Source organism: Topomyia yanbarensis, chromosome 3 (genome assembly GCF_030247195.1).
Source record: "Topomyia yanbarensis strain Yona2022 chromosome 3, ASM3024719v1, whole genome shotgun sequence".
Lineage (NCBI taxonomy): Eukaryota > Metazoa > Arthropoda > Insecta > Diptera > Culicidae > Topomyia > Topomyia yanbarensis.
In genome coordinates this window covers 46035460-46055207 of record NC_080672.1, presented here as the reverse complement: position 1 = coordinate 46055207, position 19748 = coordinate 46035460, and the positions used below count along the sequence as shown (strand labels likewise).

Sequence of the window (19748 nt, the reverse complement as noted above, 5' to 3'; positions counted from 1 at the left end):
AGTCCATTTAAACTATGTGAGGCAAAAAGAGAGGCTATGTGAGACGAACGATAGAGTGAACAGAAAAAGATAACATCTATCGGCAAGTCCCGTCCCAGACCCCTTTTATTCTGCTAGTTGGTAGTGCTAGCTCGCTGCTCGACACTTTTTTTTTATTTACGTTACTTTAAAATTATTCATTCGTCACGTCCTGTTCGACACTGTCCGACCCTCACTGTAACTACCTACATACTATGTTCGCAACTGTCGCCAATATGGGGATGTAAACCTACCCGTAGAAATCGGCACACTTGACTTACATCACAGTAAACTTCGTCAATAAGACACTACGACAGTTTGAGATATTATTTTTTATTATATTTCATTAAATTGTATAAACATATTAGATCCACGACTTGATTGTGCTAACGCATTGAGCCGTGCCAAATAATAAAAAAACCTTGTCTCAAATGCTATTGCTGTTGAATTTTGTACGGATTAGACTCACGGTTTTGGAAATTCGGGCCAAAATCGATCACTTATGAAATTCCCATACTTATAAGCAGGAACTGAAAGGTGAGCGTCGACTCTGTTCGATAAATTTAGAAAATTTATGGAATATCACTCTATTTTCTTAGAGATAGTTGAATTGATTTGCACAAATTTGAGTTTCAAGCGAGCGCTCCCATAGGCCATTGCATTGAATTTAGATAACATGCAAAATATAAAAAACAAATCTGATGAGACAAGCTTATCTTCGTTTTGGTCCCTAAAATTAAAATATACGCATTCAATTGTTCCGGTTTTAGAGAAACTTGTTATCTAGTCCGCATCAGGTCATTCAATGATCTGTGGACCCCTTAACCCCTACCTATTTAATAAAAACAATATAAGCTCATTATTATGTTTAAGCCAAATTAAAACATCACTTTGTACACACATTGAAACGAAAAATATAAATCGGAAAAACAAAGGCATACAAAAATGTCAAATTTTGGATATCAATTCAAACAACCTCCGCCGTACTTTAGTCGTCTTTCTTTTCCGTTTCGTTATTCGCTTTCTCTTCCTTACAATTATCGTCATCGCTACATTTTACATCGATTAGCACTTTTCCTGTGCACTGCTTCTTCTGAATAAACTCTATGGCCTCCTGGATTTCCTTCAGCGGGAACAGTTTGCTGATATGGCCCGCAATCATTCCCTCCGCTCGCATCTCGATTGTATCGGAAATCATCTGTCGGTAGATGTCCTCGTCCGGATGCTCGTACAAATCCACATGTCTCACGTTTTCGATGAGTTTTGCAGCGTCGCGCTCTTCTTTTTCGGTACGTTCCTTTTTCTTGGGAAGATCATACTTCGGTTTGGAAGCCATTAGTTTATCGAGGCTGTGAAAGGGATCAACGGAGAACATCTGACCTTTCTCGGGGTCAACGCTAAAATAGTGATACTTGTAAAAAATGAATATTTCAAAAGCACAAAAAACTTACAAATCGGCCAACAGATGCAGCAATCCTTTACTGACTGCGTCGTAAGCAACTTTAGCCTTTTTATCGCCCACCGCATCCGCAATATCCTTGTATAGTTTCGTAAAACTTTTTCCCATACTAACCGTTTTGTAGGCGCCTTTTTCTCTCACTAAATCGGAGCTGCTCTCGGTATCGCAAATTGCTATCACTTTTGCCTTGTAAACATTCACGGCCACATCGATTGCAGCTAGTCCCATCCCGGCTGGTCCGGCTGTGATCAGAAGCAAATCGTTCTCCTGCAGAGGACAGTGTAAGGCAAACGTCAACAAAGCCGTTCCGTGGCCATACGGTATCACGGTCATCTCTCGCAAAGGAACATCCGAAGGAACCGTCCACACATCTCGATTTTTAACAATCACTTCCGCCGTCAGTCCGCCATTAGGGTCCTGCAGGTCGTTCAGAGCTATGACACGATCGCCCCGCTTCAGAAAATTGGGATTGTTTTTTCCAATTTGCATGATCTCTCCGGAGACTTCATGACCGGGAATGAACGGAAGGGGTGGATTCAGTTCCGGGTGCTTACCGGCGATTATCTGAACATCGGTGGAATTCAGACTGCAGTAGTGGACTTTTATACGGACCTGGCAGAAATGAGAGGTAGCTTGAGTAACTAGTTTGCTTGATAGGAAGTTTTTTGGTGTCTTACCTCATTGTCCTTGAGCTGATCGATGCGTTTTACATTTTCAAGCACTAGTGGCTTTCCGATTTCTCGCAAAACTGCAGCCTTATGCGATTGTCTTAATACTATCGTGACATTCCGGCTGAAGCTGAGGACACTTTGCCTTAACGTATTGGTTACAACGGAACTGAACATGTTACTTTGATTAATTAATTATTAACATTTCCTCTGAATAATGTGATTAAATTGAAGTACACAAACTAAACCGGCTGTCACACACCCTTTTTATTTACATTTTTTGATCATACATTGTCAAAAAGGTCTAATCCGCACCAGAGACAATAGTATAATGGCGACTTGCGGCAAAACTAAAAACTTAGTCTTGCGATACCTATGATTCAGCTCTTGAACTGGCAAAGTGATGCAGCTTCTTTTTTTCATACGAAAGTCAGTCGTGTAGCTTCAAACAAAAACCTCATAGATAATTTGACAGTAGATAAATCTCCCAGTCGACTGACGAAATCGGATGTTTCGAGGTCGACCGATCAATTAATCGACTGAATTGGGTTCCGTTGGTAAACAATTTTCGTCAACACATTAATCGCCAGATTTAATCTGTGTTAATCTGGTTCTTGTTTCAAACTACCAACTAGGGTAACCAACCTAAATATTTTGAACCCTGTTCATATATTTGCCTCCTTTGTAACCGAGCGCTCATTCGTTACACACGCGCTTTATTTAGTGTAACTTTACCTTGAGTTAGGCGATAGCGGCGAAGGTGTTTATCCCAGCAAGGGCTGGACTACAAATATTATATTGTGTCAAGTGCAGTGTAGTGCAGTATTGAGCAGTTGAACAGTTTTATTACCTGAAAGACGGCTTTGTTTAGACGAAAATCTTGTACCAACTCCACTGCGTGAAGGTCACGCGGGTGACGGATAAAAGAAACGAAGGATCGATTCATCTACCAGCTAGTGAAAAACTAACTGGTGAAGTGTTTCGTTTTTACTTTTTTTAACGATTTTTTTATTATTGTTTTTGATTATCTTTTAATTTTGATTTAGGTTAAATAGTGCGGTCGAGCGTGTTACTCCCGCAACAGGATATCCCTCCAAAGATGAATCTTTTGGGGAAGAGGAACGCCTATCTGATTCGCAAAAAAAGTTGTTAGCTACGATACACCTTCTCCACTTCCCCCCACAATGTCTCACAGCCCCCCGAGTCAAGGTTTACCAGGATGGATGGTATACTTTCGGCCCAAAAATAATCCGTTAAACAGCATAACTGTTGCGCGGGAGCTGACAAAACGTTACTCGGCCGTAACTGAGATTAAAAAGGTTCAGTCAGATAAACTGCGCGTAGTCGTTACTGTCTTGAAACAGGCCAATGACATCGTTAGCAATAGCCTTTTTACGATGGAGTATCGCGTCTACATTCCTTCTCGAGATGTGGAAATTGACGGTGTGGTAAGTGACACGGGTCTAACTGTCGATAATCTGATGAATGATGGGGTTGGCCGCTTTAAGGACTCTAACCACAGACTAACAGACGTAACACTATGAGGGAATTCCCTCAAAAAATATCGTCCGACAATATTCCCAGAACACTAGCTCCACCTTTTATTAACGGTCCCAAACACTCATTTACTGGTGGGTAACCCCTCAGGTTTGAGAATAATTTTTCACTAGTGGTATATCCCACATACCCAGTGAGCAAATTTTCTGGCAGAGAGCACTCTGCTAGATTTCTGTAAGTCTTGGTTTGGCAGCCCTGTCAGATTTCTGTGCGTATCCTGTCGGGTTAGTTGAGCTAGGGCGAACTCGGTTTCGCTCGCGTTTTCTGGCAAATTTTTACAGGAACCGAGCAAAAACCCTGGCAAAACTCGGACATAAACTGTGCAAAGATCCTGGCAATTTCTACCTGGTAGAATTTAGCCCGAATCGAGCAAAGCATCTGACAAAGATGTGGCAGGAAGCGTGCAGAGATCTTGACCGTACATTTATGGCTGGATTCTGGATAAAAGTGAGCAGCATCGGTTGGTTTAACCGCTTCTGTCAGAAACGGTTGTTGCATTTGAGCGAATTCGTTGCCAGAATTCTCGCACAAATCGCGCAAAATGCTCGCAGAAACTCTGCCAGCATCAACTCAAATATATTTAAAATGACCGTTATAGCGGGCGAAGCTTTGTTTTTGAGTGTTATGTCTGTTAGTCTGTGCTCTAACCTAAGTTAAGAGTGCAGTGCAAGCAATTGCACTCAAAGTCCACTGAAGATGGGAATTACTATCCATCAGACTCGTTTCGCGTAACCTTCGCCGGATATGCCCTTTCGAGCTACGTTAAAGTGGGAGGAGCTCGTCTACCTGTGCGTCTGTTTGTATCGCGGGTCATGAATTGTTCGAATTGCAGGCAACTAGGGCATACGGCCACCTACTGTACCAACAAGCAACGTTGCGGCAAATGTGGGGAAAGCCATGCTGATGATACTTGCAGTAGGCTTACTGAGAAGTGTGTTTACTGTGGGGAGAATCCGCATGCACTTTCGACATGCCCAACGTACCAAATTCGCGAGGATAAACTAAAGCGATCCGCCAGAGATCGCTCCAGATGCTCTTACGCGGAAATGCTTAAAAGAGCTGTTCCACTTATCTCCGAAAACCCATACGCTCTCTTGCCAAAATTGACGATAACGCCTCTAACGACCCTTGCGAGGGGCACTCTTTGGCTCCACTTGGAAACACTAGGAAAAGACCTAATCCAAACTCACCCGAACTTCTACGTAAGGGTCTTAGGTTGTTCCAAACAAGGGTACAAAATAAAAATAATTAGTAAACCGGAAGTGCTGCTACAAAGATAATACCTCCTGGTTTTGGAAAATTGAGATACAACCAGGAGTTCTCAGCACTCCCCCACATCGGCCCTTAGAGGCAGTCCCGAATAGAAATGTACAATAACAAAACAAGAATTTTCACTGTGATAGTACAGTAATTTTACAATAATTTAATTCTAGTGTTATGCTACAATACAAAAACAATAAACTTCAACGTTTTTACAGTAAATTTCATTGTAAAATCGACTTTTACAGTAAAAAAGGTTGGTGGTTTTGTATCTTAACATAAAAAAAAAGATTTTTCTCCATACATTTTTTTTTCTCGAAAACAGTAAAATTTAACGTGAATTTACTGGGGTGGCATTGCGCATCTCGAAACGAAAGGTTTATTGTATGCCAGCTTGTATGAAAAAGTCGATCCGAAATGGTTCCATAATGTCGCCCCTGTATCAGTTTTTTGCTAAACAGTAAAATTGATTGTTAAATGAAATTTAATTGTAAATCTACTGCGAGAGCTCTGCGTCGAACAATGTTGAAACAGTAATAACTATAATATTTATTGTTTTATGATTGTTTGTAGGGTAAATGCTACTGTAAAATTCTATTCGGGGTGCAATCATCCAAAATCATCGTCACGCGGCAATGCACGCAACGTAACGCAAACGGTGCAATCTTTTTTGGCTTTATTGACCCTACCGCGCAATTGTTATTTGCCGTTAAAACTAAATAACAAACCTGTTGGGATGCATTGGGCTTTTGACAAAAACTGTACAAATTTTCAAAAAAAAATCCAATTTCTTCCATTTTTCCACTTATAGCCTCACTCAAGATCAGCTGCATCGAAATAATCTGAGCAGTACACCCGTGATTCGCTGATTGGTCACTTCTTAGTGGACCGCTTTTTAGTTGGACCTCCACTGCCGTTATAAGCATATTTGTCCCATGTTCTATGGGGTTCCCAATATACACTGGACAATTATGCGTAGAATGCTAGGGGAAGATCACTTGTGATACATTTTTAAAAATCAGCGAAATTAAATGCATTTATTTCCATCAAAATCGAAATTCATATTGTATTTTGCGTTGCGTGCAATGACCGCCGTGAATTCCCCCCTACAGTAAGTTGACCCACCAAGCGAAGACACCAACCACAAAGCGGAGAAAAATACCCACGACAATGCGCCACCTAGCGGTGAACACTGCAACCACCGCGGAAATGCCCCCTACACCTAAGGATGGTATGCACTAAAATTTTAATATAATTGTATTTAATAATTATTGAATAATCTGAACAAAATATAATTTTAAACAAATGACATAATCCGAATACTCCAATAATGTACAAGAGATGCAAAGTCCAAGATAGCAGGCTGAACCGAGTAATAAACAGTTTTTTAAATAGATTTTGAAGTACATTTTATATGTTGGTGATGTAAAGTTATGGTAGGAAGTGGGTGAGCACTACAACCACCGCGGAAATGCACCCTAGATCTAAAGATGGCTTGCAGTAAAATATTAATAGAGTTGTATGTATTTAATAATTATTGAACAATCTTAACAAAATACACCTAGGGAAGGTTTGCAATAAAGTTTTAATAGATTTGTATGTATTTAATGATTATTGTTCAATCTGAACAAAATAAAATTTTAAACGAATGACATCATCCGAATACTCCAATAATGTATAGGAGATGCAAAGTCCCAGGCAGCAGACTGAACTGAGTAATTGTTTTTTTATAAATATATTTTGCAGTACATTTCACATGTCAGTGATGAAAGGGAAAGCCTCTTAGATTAGCAAAGTATTTCGGATAATTATTGGCACTCTGATGTTATGATGCTCTCTGTGCCATCTACTTGGGAGTTACAATCGTTCTGGCTTTTAAGTTATTGTAGAAAGGTATGTGTCGTAATCTAGTTCTACGATGCCAGGAAAATGTTAAGAGATTTCTACTATGAATGAAGGAAAGAAGAATACACTAAATTTGAACGTTAATAGCTTTAAAAAGACCGTCCCTAAGGAGATAAGCATTTATCATTGCATGGGTATCTGGAATAATGTAATATCTATTCCAGTGAAAATTGGCTACTACGTAGTTTCGGAAGAAGAAAGTCGAGCTAGAAGCTCATAGGTTTGATTGAGTAGGACATCATACAGCCTTGTGATATTTTCATAAATTTTTAAATTTGAAAAAAATTGTTCTAGGGTCGGAGATGAGACCCTCTGGAATCAAGTCATACCTGTTCCGGGGACCTTTAGCTACAACGTGGCCAAATATCAAGTGCCAACAAGCGGTCTGAGCCAAGTTATAAGCTCATAAGTTTGATTGAGTAGGACATCATACAGCCTTGTGATATTTTCATAAATTTTTAAATTTGAAAAAAAATGTTCTAGGGTCGGAGATGAGACCCTCTGGAATCAGATCATACCTGTTCCGGGGACCTTTAGCTACAACGTGGCCAAATATCAAGTGCCAACAAGCGGTCTGAGCCAAGTTATAAGCTCATAGGTTTGATTGAGTAGGACATCATACAGCCTTGTGATATTTTCATAAATTTTTAAATTTGAAAAAAATTGTTCTAGGGTCGGAGATGAGACCCTCTGGAATCAGGTCATACCTATTCCGGGGACCTTTAGCTACAACGTGGCCAAATATCAAGTGCCAATAAGCGGTCTGAGCCAAGTTATAAGCTCATAAGTTTGATTGAGTAGGACATCATACAGCCTTGTGATATTTTCATAAATTTTTAAATTTGAAAAAAAATGTTCTAGGGTCGGAGATGAGACCCTCTGGAATCAGATCATACCTGTTCCGGGGACCTTTAGCTACAACGTGGCCAAATATCAAGTGCCAACAAGCGGTCTGAGCCAAGTTATAAGCTCATAGGTTTGATTGAGTAGGATATCATACAGCCTTGTGATATTTTCATAAATTTTTAAATTTGAAAAAAATTGTTCTAGGGTCGGAGATGAGACCCTCTGGAATCAAGTCATACCTGTTCCGGGGACCTTTAGCTACAACGTGGCCAAATATCAAGTGCCAACAAGCGGTCTGAGCCAAATTATAAGCTCATGCGTTTGATTGAGTAGGATATCATACAGCCTTGTGATATTTTCATAAATTTTTAAATTTGAAAAAAATTGTTCTAGGGTCGGAGATGAGACCCTCTGGAATCAGGTCATACCTGTTCCGGAGACGTTTAGCTATAACGTGGCCAAATATCAAGTGCCAACAAGCGGTCTGAGCCAAGTTATAAGCTCCTACGTTTGATTGAGTAGGATATCATACAGCCTTGTGATATTTTCATAAATTTTTAAATTTGAAAAAAATTGTTCTAGGGTTGGAGATGAGACCCTCTGGAATCAAGTCATACCTGTTCCGGGGACCTTTAGCTACAACGTGGCCAAATATCAAGTGCCAACAAGCGGTCTGAGCCAAATTATAAGCTCATGCGTTTGATTGAGTAGGATATCATACAGTCTTGTGATATTTTCATAAATTTTTAAATTTGAAAAAAATTGTTCTAGGGTCGGAGATCAGACCCTCTGGAATCAAGTCATACCTGTTCCGGGGACCTTTAGCTACAACGTGGCCAAATATCAAGTGCCAACAAGCGGTCTGAGCCCAGTTATACGCTCATAGGTTTGATTGAGTAGGACATCATACAACCTTGTGATATTTTCAAAAAATTTTAAATTTGAAAAAAATTGTTCTAGGGTCGGAGATAAGACCCTCTGGAATCAGATCATACCTGTTCCGGGGCCTTTAGCTACAACGTGGCCAAATATCAAGTGCCAACAAGCGGTCTGAGCCAAGTTATAAGCTCATAGGTTTGATTGAGTAGGACATCATACAGCTTTGTGATATTTTCATAAATTTTTAAATTTGAAAAAAAATGTTCTAGGGTCGGAGATGAGACCCTCTGGAATCAGGTCATACCTATTCCGGGGACCTTTAGCTACAACGTGGCCAAATATCAAGTGCCAACAAGCGGTCTGAGCCAAGTTATAAGCTCATATGTTTGATTGAGTAGGATATCATACAGCCTTGTGATATTTTCATAAATTTTTAAATTTGAAAAAAAAAGTTCTAGGGTCGGAGATGAGACCCTCTGGAATCAGATCATACCTGTTCCGGGGACCTTTAGCTACAACGTGGCCAAATATCAAGTGCCAACAAGCGGTCTGAGCCAAGTTATAAGCTCATAGGTTTGATTGAGTAGGACATCATACAGCCTTGTGATATTTTCATAAATTTTTAAATTTGAAAAAAATTGTTCTAGGGTCGGAGATGAGACCCTCTGGAATCAGGTCATACCTATTCCGGGGACCTTTAGCTACAACGTGGCCAAATATCAAGTGCCAACAAGCGGTCTGAGCTAAGTTATAAGCTCATATGTTTGATTGAGTAGGACATCATACAGCCTTGTGATATTTTCATAATTTTTTAAATTTGAAAAAAAATGTTCTAGGGTCGGAGATGAGACCCTCTGGAATCAGATCATACCTGTTCCGGGGACCTTTAGCTACAACGTGGCCAAATATCAAGTGCCAACAAGCGGTCTGAGCCAAGTTATAAGCTCATAGGTTTGATTGAGTAGGACATCATACAGCCTTGTGATATTTTCATAAATTTTTAAATTTGAAAAAAATTGTTCTAGGGTCGGAGATGAGACCCTCTGGAATCAGGTCATACCTATTCCGGGGACCTTTAGCTACAACGTGGCCAAATATCAAGTGCCAACAAGCGGTCTGAGCTAAGTTATAAGCTCATATGTTTGATTGAGTAGGACATCATACAGCCTTGTGATATTTTCGGAGCGGTCTGAGCCAAGTTATAAGCTCATACGTTTGATTGAGTAGGATATCATACAGCCTTGTGATATTTTCATAAATTTTTAAATTTGAAAAAAATTGTTCTAGGGTCGGAGATCAGACCCTCTGGAATCAAGTCATACCTGTTCCGGGGACCTTTAGCTACAACGTGGCCAAATATCAAGTGCCAACAAGCGGTCTGAGCCCAGTTATACGCTCATAGGTTTGATTGAGTAGGACATCATACAACCTTGTGATATTTTCAAAAAATTTTAAATTTGAAAAAAATTGTTCTAGGGTCGGAGATGAGACCCTCTGGAATCAGGTCATACCTGTTCCGGAGACCTTTAGCTACAACGTGGCCAAATCTTAAGTGCCAACAAGCGGTCTGAGCCAAGTTATAAGCTCATAGGTTTGATTGAGTAGGATATCATACAGCCTTGTGATATTTTCATAAATTTTTAAATTTGAAAAAAATTGTTCTAGGGTCGGAGATGAGACCCTCTGGAATCAAGTCATACCTGTTCCGGGGACCTTTAGCTACAACGTGGCCAAATATCAAGTGCCAACAAGCGGTCTGAGCCAAATTATAAGCTCATGCGTTTGATTGAGTAGGATATCATACAGCCTTGTGATATTTTCATAAATTTTTAAATTTGAAAAAAATTGTTCTAGGGTCGGAGATGAGACCCTCTGGAATCAGGTCATACCTGTTCCGGAGACGTTTAGCTATAACGTGGCCAAATATCAAGTGCCAACAAGCGGTCTGAGCCAAGTTATAAGCTCATAGGTTTGATTGAGTAGGACATCATACAGCCTTGTGATATTTTCATAAATTTTTAAATTTGAAAAAAATTGTTCTAGGGTCGGAGATGAGACCCTCTGGAATCAGGTCATACCTATTCCGGGGACCTTTAGCTACAACGTGGCCAAATATCAAGTGCCAATAAGCGGTCTGAGCCAAGTTATAAGCTCATAAGTTTGATTGAGTAGGACATCATACAGCCTTGTGATATTTTCATAAATTTTTAAATTTGAAAAAAAATGTTCTAGGGTCGGAGATGAGACCCTCTGGAATCAGATCATACCTGTTCCGGGGACCTTTAGCTACAACGTGGCCAAATATCAAGTGCCAACAAGCGGTCTGAGCCAAGTTATAAGCTCATAGGTTTGATTGAGTAGGATATCATACAGCCTTGTGATATTTTCATAAATTTTTAAATTTGAAAAAAATTGTTCTAGGGTCGGAGATGAGACCCTCTGGAATCAAGTCATACCTGTTCCGGGGACCTTTAGCTACAACGTGGCCAAATATCAAGTGCCAACAAGCGGTCTGAGCCAAATTATAAGCTCATGCGTTTGATTGAGTAGGATATCATACAGCCTTGTGATATTTTCATAAATTTTTAAATTTGAAAAAAATTGTTCTAGGGTCGGAGATGAGACCCTCTGGAATCAGGTCATACCTGTTCCGGAGACGTTTAGCTATAACGTGGCCAAATATCAAGTGCCAACAAGCGGTCTGAGCCAAGTTATAAGCTCCTACGTTTGATTGAGTAGGATATCATACAGCCTTGTGATATTTTCATAAATTTTTAAATTTGAAAAAAATTGTTCTAGGGTTGGAGATGAGACCCTCTGGAATCAAGTCATACCTGTTCCGGGGACCTTTAGCTACAACGTGGCCAAATATCAAGTGCCAACAAGCGGTCTGAGCCAAATTATAAGCTCATGCGTTTGATTGAGTAGGATATCATACAGTCTTGTGATATTTTCATAAATTTTTAAATTTGAAAAAAATTGTTCTAGGGTCGGAGATCAGACCCTCTGGAATCAAGTCATACCTGTTCCGGGGACCTTTAGCTACAACGTGGCCAAATATCAAGTGCCAACAAGCGGTCTGAGCCCAGTTATACGCTCATAGGTTTGATTGAGTAGGACATCATACAACCTTGTGATATTTTCAAAAAATTTTAAATTTGAAAAAAATTGTTCTAGGGTCGGAGATAAGACCCTCTGGAATCAGATCATACCTGTTCCGGGGCCTTTAGCTACAACGTGGCCAAATATCAAGTGCCAACAAGCGGTCTGAGCCAAGTTATAAGCTCATAGGTTTGATTGAGTAGGACATCATACAGCTTTGTGATATTTTCATAAATTTTTAAATTTGAAAAAAAATGTTCTAGGGTCGGAGATGAGACCCTCTGGAATCAGGTCATACCTATTCCGGGGACCTTTAGCTACAACGTGGCCAAATATCAAGTGCCAACAAGCGGTCTGAGCCAAGTTATAAGCTCATATGTTTGATTGAGTAGGATATCATACAGCCTTGTGATATTTTCATAAATTTTTAAATTTGAAAAAAAAAGTTCTAGGGTCGGAGATGAGACCCTCTGGAATCAGATCATACCTGTTCCGGGGACCTTTAGCTACAACGTGGCCAAATATCAAGTGCCAACAAGCGGTCTGAGCCAAGTTATAAGCTCATAGGTTTGATTGAGTAGGACATCATACAGCCTTGTGATATTTTCATAAATTTTTAAATTTGAAAAAAATTGTTCTAGGGTCGGAGATGAGACCCTCTGGAATCAGGTCATACCTATTCCGGGGACCTTTAGCTACAACGTGGCCAAATATCAAGTGCCAACAAGCGGTCTGAGCTAAGTTATAAGCTCATATGTTTGATTGAGTAGGACATCATACAGCCTTGTGATATTTTCATAATTTTTTAAATTTGAAAAAAAATGTTCTAGGGTCGGAGATGAGACCCTCTGGAATCAGATCATACCTGTTCCGGGGACCTTTAGCTACAACGTGGCCAAATATCAAGTGCCAACAAGCGGTCTGAGCCAAGTTATAAGCTCATAGGTTTGATTGAGTAGGACATCATACAGCCTTGTGATATTTTCATAAATTTTTAAATTTGAAAAAAATTGTTCTAGGGTCGGAGATGAGACCCTCTGGAATCAGGTCATACCTATTCCGGGGACCTTTAGCTACAACGTGGCCAAATATCAAGTGCCAACAAGCGGTCTGAGCTAAGTTATAAGCTCATATGTTTGATTGAGTAGGACATCATACAGCCTTGTGATATTTTCGGAGCGGTCTGAGCCAAGTTATAAGCTCATACGTTTGATTGAGTAGGATATCATACAGCCTTGTGATATTTTCATAAATTTTTAAATTTGAAAAAAATTGTTCTAGGGTCGGAGATCAGACCCTCTGGAATCAAGTCATACCTGTTCCGGGGACCTTTAGCTACAACGTGGCCAAATATCAAGTGCCAACAAGCGGTCTGAGCCCAGTTATACGCTCATAGGTTTGATTGAGTAGGACATCATACAACCTTGTGATATTTTCAAAAAATTTTAAATTTGAAAAAAATTGTTCTAGGGTCGGAGATGAGACCCTCTGGAATCAGGTCATACCTGTTCCGGAGACCTTTAGCTACAACGTGGCCAAATCTTAAGTGCCAACAAGCGGTCTGAGCCAAGTTATAAGCTCATAGGTTTGATTGAGTAGGATATCATACAGCCTTGTGATATTTTCATAAATTTTTAAATTTGAAAAAAATTGTTCTAGGGTCGGAGATGAGACCCTCTGGAATCAAGTCATACCTGTTCCGGGGACCTTTAGCTACAACGTGGCCAAATATCAAGTGCCAACAAGCGGTCTGAGCCAAATTATAAGCTCATGCGTTTGATTGAGTAGGATATCATACAGCCTTGTGATATTTTCATAAATTTTTAAATTTGAAAAAAATTGTTCTAGGGTCGGAGATGAGACCCTCTGGAATCAGGTCATACCTGTTCCGGAGACGTTTAGCTATAACGTGGCCAAATATCAAGTGCCAACAAGCGGTCTGAGCCAAGTTATAAGCTCCTACGTTTGATTGAGTAGGATATCATACAGCCTTGTGATATTTTCATAAATTTTTAAATTTGAAAAAAATTGTTCTAGGGTTGGAGATGAGACCCTCTGGAATCAAGTCATACCTGTTCCGGGGACCTTTAGCTACAACGTGGCCAAATATCAAGTGCCAACAAGCGGTCTGAGCCAAATTATAAGCTCATGCGTTTGATTGAGTAGGATATCATACAGTCTTGTGATATTTTCATAAATTTTTAAATTTGAAAAAAATTGTTCTAGGGTCGGAGATCAGACCCTCTGGAATCAAGTCATACCTGTTCCGGGGACCTTTAGCTACAACGTGGCCAAATATCAAGTGCCAACAAGCGGTCTGAGCCCAGTTATACGCTCATAGGTTTGATTGAGTAGGACATCATACAACCTTGTGATATTTTCAAAAAATTTTAAATTTGAAAAAAATTGTTCTAGGGTCGGAGATAAGACCCTCTGGAATCAGATCATACCTGTTCCGGGGCCTTTAGCTACAACGTGGCCAAATATCAAGTGCCAACAAGCGGTCTGAGCCAAGTTATAAGCTCATAGGTTTGATTGAGTAGGACATCATACAGCTTTGTGATATTTTCATAAATTTTTAAATTTGAAAAAAAATGTTCTAGGGTCGGAGATGAGACCCTCTGGAATCAGGTCATACCTATTCCGGGGACCTTTAGCTACAACGTGGCCAAATATCAAGTGCCAACAAGCGGTCTGAGCCAAGTTATAAGCTCATATGTTTGATTGAGTAGGATATCATACAGCCTTGTGATATTTTCATAAATTTTTAAATTTGAAAAAAAAAGTTCTAGGGTCGGAGATGAGACCCTCTGGAATCAGATCATACCTGTTCCGGGGACCTTTAGCTACAACGTGGCCAAATATCAAGTGCCAACAAGCGGTCTGAGCCAAGTTATAAGCTCATAGGTTTGATTGAGTAGGACATCATACAGCCTTGTGATATTTTCATAAATTTTTAAATTTGAAAAAAATTGTTCTAGGGTCGGAGATGAGACCCTCTGGAATCAGGTCATACCTATTCCGGGGACCTTTAGCTACAACGTGGCCAAATATCAAGTGCCAACAAGCGGTCTGAGCTAAGTTATAAGCTCATATGTTTGATTGAGTAGGACATCATACAGCCTTGTGATATTTTCATAATTTTTTAAATTTGAAAAAAAATGTTCTAGGGTCGGAGATGAGACCCTCTGGAATCAGATCATACCTGTTCCGGGGACCTTTAGCTACAACGTGGCCAAATATCAAGTGCCAACAAGCGGTCTGAGCCAAGTTATAAGCTCATAGGTTTGATTGAGTAGGACATCATACAGCCTTGTGATATTTTCATAAATTTTTAAATTTGAAAAAAATTGTTCTAGGGTCGGAGATGAGACCCTCTGGAATCAGGTCATACCTATTCCGGGGACCTTTAGCTACAACGTGGCCAAATATCAAGTGCCAACAAGCGGTCTGAGCTAAGTTATAAGCTCATATGTTTGATTGAGTAGGACATCATACAGCCTTGTGATATTTTCGGAGCGGTCTGAGCCAAGTTATAAGCTCATACGTTTGATTGAGTAGGATATCATACAGCCTTGTGATATTTTCATAAATTTTTAAATTTGAAAAAAATTGTTCTAGGGTCGGAGATCAGACCCTCTGGAATCAAGTCATACCTGTTCCGGGGACCTTTAGCTACAACGTGGCCAAATATCAAGTGCCAACAAGCGGTCTGAGCCCAGTTATACGCTCATAGGTTTGATTGAGTAGGACATCATACAACCTTGTGATATTTTCAAAAAATTTTAAATTTGAAAAAAATTGTTCTAGGGTCGGAGATGAGACCCTCTGGAATCAGGTCATACCTGTTCCGGAGACCTTTAGCTACAACGTGGCCAAATCTTAAGTGCCAACAAGCGGTCTGAGCCAAGTTATAAGCTCATAGGTTTGATTGAGTAGGATATCATACAGCCTTGTGATATTTTCATAAATTTTTAAATTTGAAAAAAATTGTTCTAGGGTCGGAGATAAGACCCTCTGGAATCAGATCATACCTGTTCCGGGGCCTTTAGCTACAACGTGGCCAAATATCAAGTGCCAACAAGCGGTCTGAGCCAAGTTATAAGCTCATAGGTTTGATTGAGTAGGACATCATACAGCCTTGTGATATTTTCATAAATTTTTAAATTTGAAAAAAAATTGTTCTAGGGTCGGAGATGAGACCCTCTGGAATCAGGTCATACCTATTCCGGGGACCTTTAGCTACAACGTGGCCAAATATCAAGTGCCAACAAGCGGTCTGAGCCAAGTTATAAGCTCATATGTTTGATTGAGTAGGATATCATACAGCCTTGTGATATTTTCATAAATTTTTAAATTTGAAAAAAAAAGTTCTAGGGTCGGAGATGAGACCCTCTGGAATCAGATCATACCTGTTCCGGGGACCTTTAGCTACAACGTGGCCAAATATCAAGTGCCAACAAGCGGTCTGAGCCAAGTTATAAGCTCATAGGTTTGATTGAGTAGGATATCATACAGCCTTGTGATATTTTCATAAATTTTTAAATTTGAAAAAAATTGTTCTAGGGTCGGAGATAAGACCCTCTGGAATCAGATCATACCTGTTCCGGGGCCTTTAGCTACAACGTGGCCAAATATCAAGTGCCAACAAGCGGTCTGAGCCAAGTTATAAGCTCATAGGTTTGATTGAGTAGGACATCATACAGCCTTGTGATATTTTCATAAATTTTTAAATTTGAAAAAAAATGTTCTAGGGTCGGAGATGAGACCCTCTGGAATCAGATCATACCTGTTCCGGGGACCTTTAGCTACAACGTGGCCAAATATCAAGTGCCAACAAGCGGTCTGAGCCCAGTTATACGCTCATAGGTTTGATTGAGTAGGACATCATACAACCTTGTGATATTTTCGGAGCGGTCTGAGCCAAGTTATAAGCTCATACGTTTGATTGAGTAGGATATCATACAGCCTTGTGATATTTTCATAAATTTTTAAATTTGAAAAAAATTGTTCTAGGGTCGGAGATAAGACCCTCTGGAATCAGGTCATACCTATTCCGGGGACCTTTAGCTACAACGTGGCCAAATATCAAGTGCCAACAAGCGGTCTGAGCCAAGTTATAAGCTCATAGGTTTGATTGAGTAGGATATCATACAGCCTTGTGATATGTTCATAAATTTTTAAATTTGAAAAAAAATTGTTCTAGGGTCGGAGATGAGACCCTCTGGAATCAGGTCATACCTATTCCGGGGACCTTTAGCTACAACGTGGCCAAATATCAAGTGCCAACAAGCGGTCTGAGCCAAGTTATAAGCTCATATGTTTGATTGAGTAGGACATCATACAGCCTTGTGATATTTTCATAATTTTTTAAATTTGAAAAAAATTATTCTAGGGTCGGAGATGAGACCCTCTGGAATCAGGTCATACCTGTTCCGGGGACCTTTAGCTACAACGTGGCCAAATATCAAGTGCCAACAAGCGGTCTGAGCCAAGTCATAAGCTCATATGTTTGATTGAGTAGGACATCATACAGCCTTGTGATATTTTCATAAATTTTTAAATTTGAAAAAAAATGTTCTAGGGTCGGAGATGAGACCCTCTGGAATCAGATCATACCTGTTCCGGGGACCTTTAGCTACAACGTGGCCAAATATCAAGTGTCAACAAGCGGTCTGAGCCCAGTTATACGCTCATAGGTTTGATTGAGTAGGACATCATACAACCTTGTGATATTTTCATAAATTTTTAAATTTGAAAAAAATTATTCTAGGGTCGGAGATGAGACCCTCTGGAATCAGATCATACCTGTTCCGGGGACCTTTAGCTACAACGTGGCGAAATATCAAGTGCCAACAAGCGGTCTGAGCCAAGTTATAAGCTCATAGGTTTGATTGAGTAGGACATCATACAGCCTTGTGATATTTTCATAAATTTTTAAATTTGAAAAAAATTGTTCTAGGGTCGGAGATGAGACCCTCTGGAATCAGGTCATACCTATTCTGGGGACCTTAAGCTACAACGTGGCCATGTTCCAAGATGCGGTCCGAGCCAAGTTATAAGCTCATAGGTTTGATTGAGTAGGAAATCATACAGCCTTGTGATATTTTCATAAATTTTTAAATTTGAAAAAAATTGTTCTAGGGTCGGAGATGAGACCCTCTGGAATCAGGTCATACCTGTTCCGGGGACCTTTAGCTACAACGTGGCCAAATATCAAGTGCCAACAAGCGGTCTGAGCCAAGTTATAAGCTCATAGGTTTGATTGAGTAGGACATCATACAGCCTTGTGATATTTTCATAAATTTTTAAATTTGAAAAAAATTGTTCTAGGGTCGGAGATGAGACCCTCTGGAATCAGGTCATACCTGTTCCGGGGACTTTTAGCTACAACGTGGCCAAATATCAAGTGCCAACAAGCGGTCCAAGCCAAGTTATAAGCTCATAGGTTTGATTGAGTAGGACATCATACAGCCTTGTGATATTTTCATAAATTTTTAAATTTGAAAAAAATTGTTCTAGGGTCGGAGATGAGACCCTCTGGAATCAGGTCATACCTGTTCCGGGGACCTTTAGCTACAACGTGGCCAAATATCAAGTGCCAACAAGCGGTCTGAGCCAAGTTATAAGCTCATAGGTTTGATTGAGTAGGACATCATACAGCCTTGTGATATTTTCATAAATTTTTAAATTTGAAAAAAATTGTTCTAGGGTCGGAGATGAGACCCTCTGGAATCAGGTCATACCTGTTCCGGAGACCTTTAGCTACAACGTGGCCAAATCTTAAGTGCCAACAAGCGGTCTGAGCCAAGTTAAAAGCTCATAGGTTTGATTGAGTAGGATATCATACAGCCTTGTGATATTTTCATAAATTTTTAAATTTGAAAAAAATTGTTCTAGGGTCGGTGATGAGACCCTCTGGAATCAGGTCATACCTGTTCCGGGGACCTTTAGCTACAACGTGGCCAAATATCAAGTGCCAACAAGCGGTCTGAGCCAAGTTATAAGCTCATAGGTTTGATTGAGTAGGATATCATACAGCCTTGTGATATTTTCATAAATTTTTAAATTTGAAAAAAATTGTTCTAGGGTCGGAGATGAGACCCTCTGGAATCAGGTTATACCTGTTCCGGGGACCTTTAGCTACAACGTGGCGAAATATCAAGTGCCAACAAGCGGTCTGAGCCTAGTTATAAGCTCATAGGTTTGATTGAGTAGGACATCATACAGCCTTGTGATATTTTCATAAATTTTTAAATTTGAAAAAAATTGTTCTAGGGTCGGAGATGAGACCCTCTGGAATCAGGTCATACCTATTCTGGGGACCTTAAGCTACAACGTGGCCATGTTCCAAGATGCGGTCCGAGCCAAGTTATAAGCTCATAGGTTTGATTGAGTAGGAAATCATACAGCCTTGTGATATTTTCATAAACTTTTAAATTCGAAAAAAAAAATTTCTAGGGTCGGAGATGAGATCCTCTGAAATCAGGTCATACCTGTTCCGGGGACCTTTAGCTACAACGTGGCCAAATATCATGTTCCAACAAGCGGTCCAAGCCAAGTTATAAGCTCATAGGTTTGGTTTGATACAGCCTTGTGATATTTTCATAAATTTTTAAATTTGAAAAAAATGTTCTAGGGTCGGAGATGAGACCCTCTGGAATCAGGTCATACCTGTTCCGGGGACCTTTAGCTACAACGTGGCCAAATATCATGGTCCAAGAAGCGGTCCGAGCCAAGTTATAAGCTCATATGTTTGATTGAGTAGGAAATCATTAATACTGTTTACATGGACTTAGAAAAATTTAGGACGACTAGATTCGCTCGATGCAAATCGCAAAGAATAGCCACCGACGGCTTTGCGATATTGCGGAACTCCTCCCTGCACCGAGGCTAGTTTTAGGTGACTTCAACTCCCACGGCACGGCATGGGTTTGCCTTCATGACGATAATCGATCTACCCTACTCCATGAGCTTTGCGACAACTTCAATATGACTATTTTGAATACGGGTGAAATGACACGGATTCCTGCCCCTCCAGCGCGACCGAGCGC

General features: G+C 40.1%; 1 protein-coding gene across 1 annotated transcript; it reads right to left on the bottom strand.

The window, feature by feature from the left end:
- Window positions 1-378: 378 nt before the first annotated feature.
- Window positions 379-2429, bottom strand: LOC131688891 (quinone oxidoreductase-like protein 2). The gene is made up of 3 exons (XM_058973499.1): window positions 2155-2429; window positions 1470-2089; window positions 379-1415 (listed from the first exon to the last, which is right to left on the bottom strand). Exons 1-3 carry the CDS (start codon window positions 2320-2322, stop codon window positions 1007-1009), a joined length of 1197 nt encoding a protein of 398 aa, XP_058829482.1. The 5' UTR covers window positions 2323-2429; the 3' UTR covers window positions 379-1006.
- Between the last annotated feature and the right edge of the window lie 17319 nt (window positions 2430-19748).

Coding starts and splice junctions, on each gene's coding strand:
- LOC131688891 (XM_058973499.1), bottom strand. CDS start 2,322: ATGTTCAGTTCCGTTGTAACCAATACGTTAAGGCAAAGTGTCCTCAGC. Junction 2,090..2,154: donor ATCAGCTCAAGGACAATGAG/GTAAGACACCAA, acceptor CATTTCTGCCAG/GTCCGTATAAAAGTCCACTA. Junction 1,416..1,469: donor CTGCATCTGTTGGCCGATTT/GTAAGTTTTTTG, acceptor TCACTATTTTAG/CGTTGACCCCGAGAAAGGTC.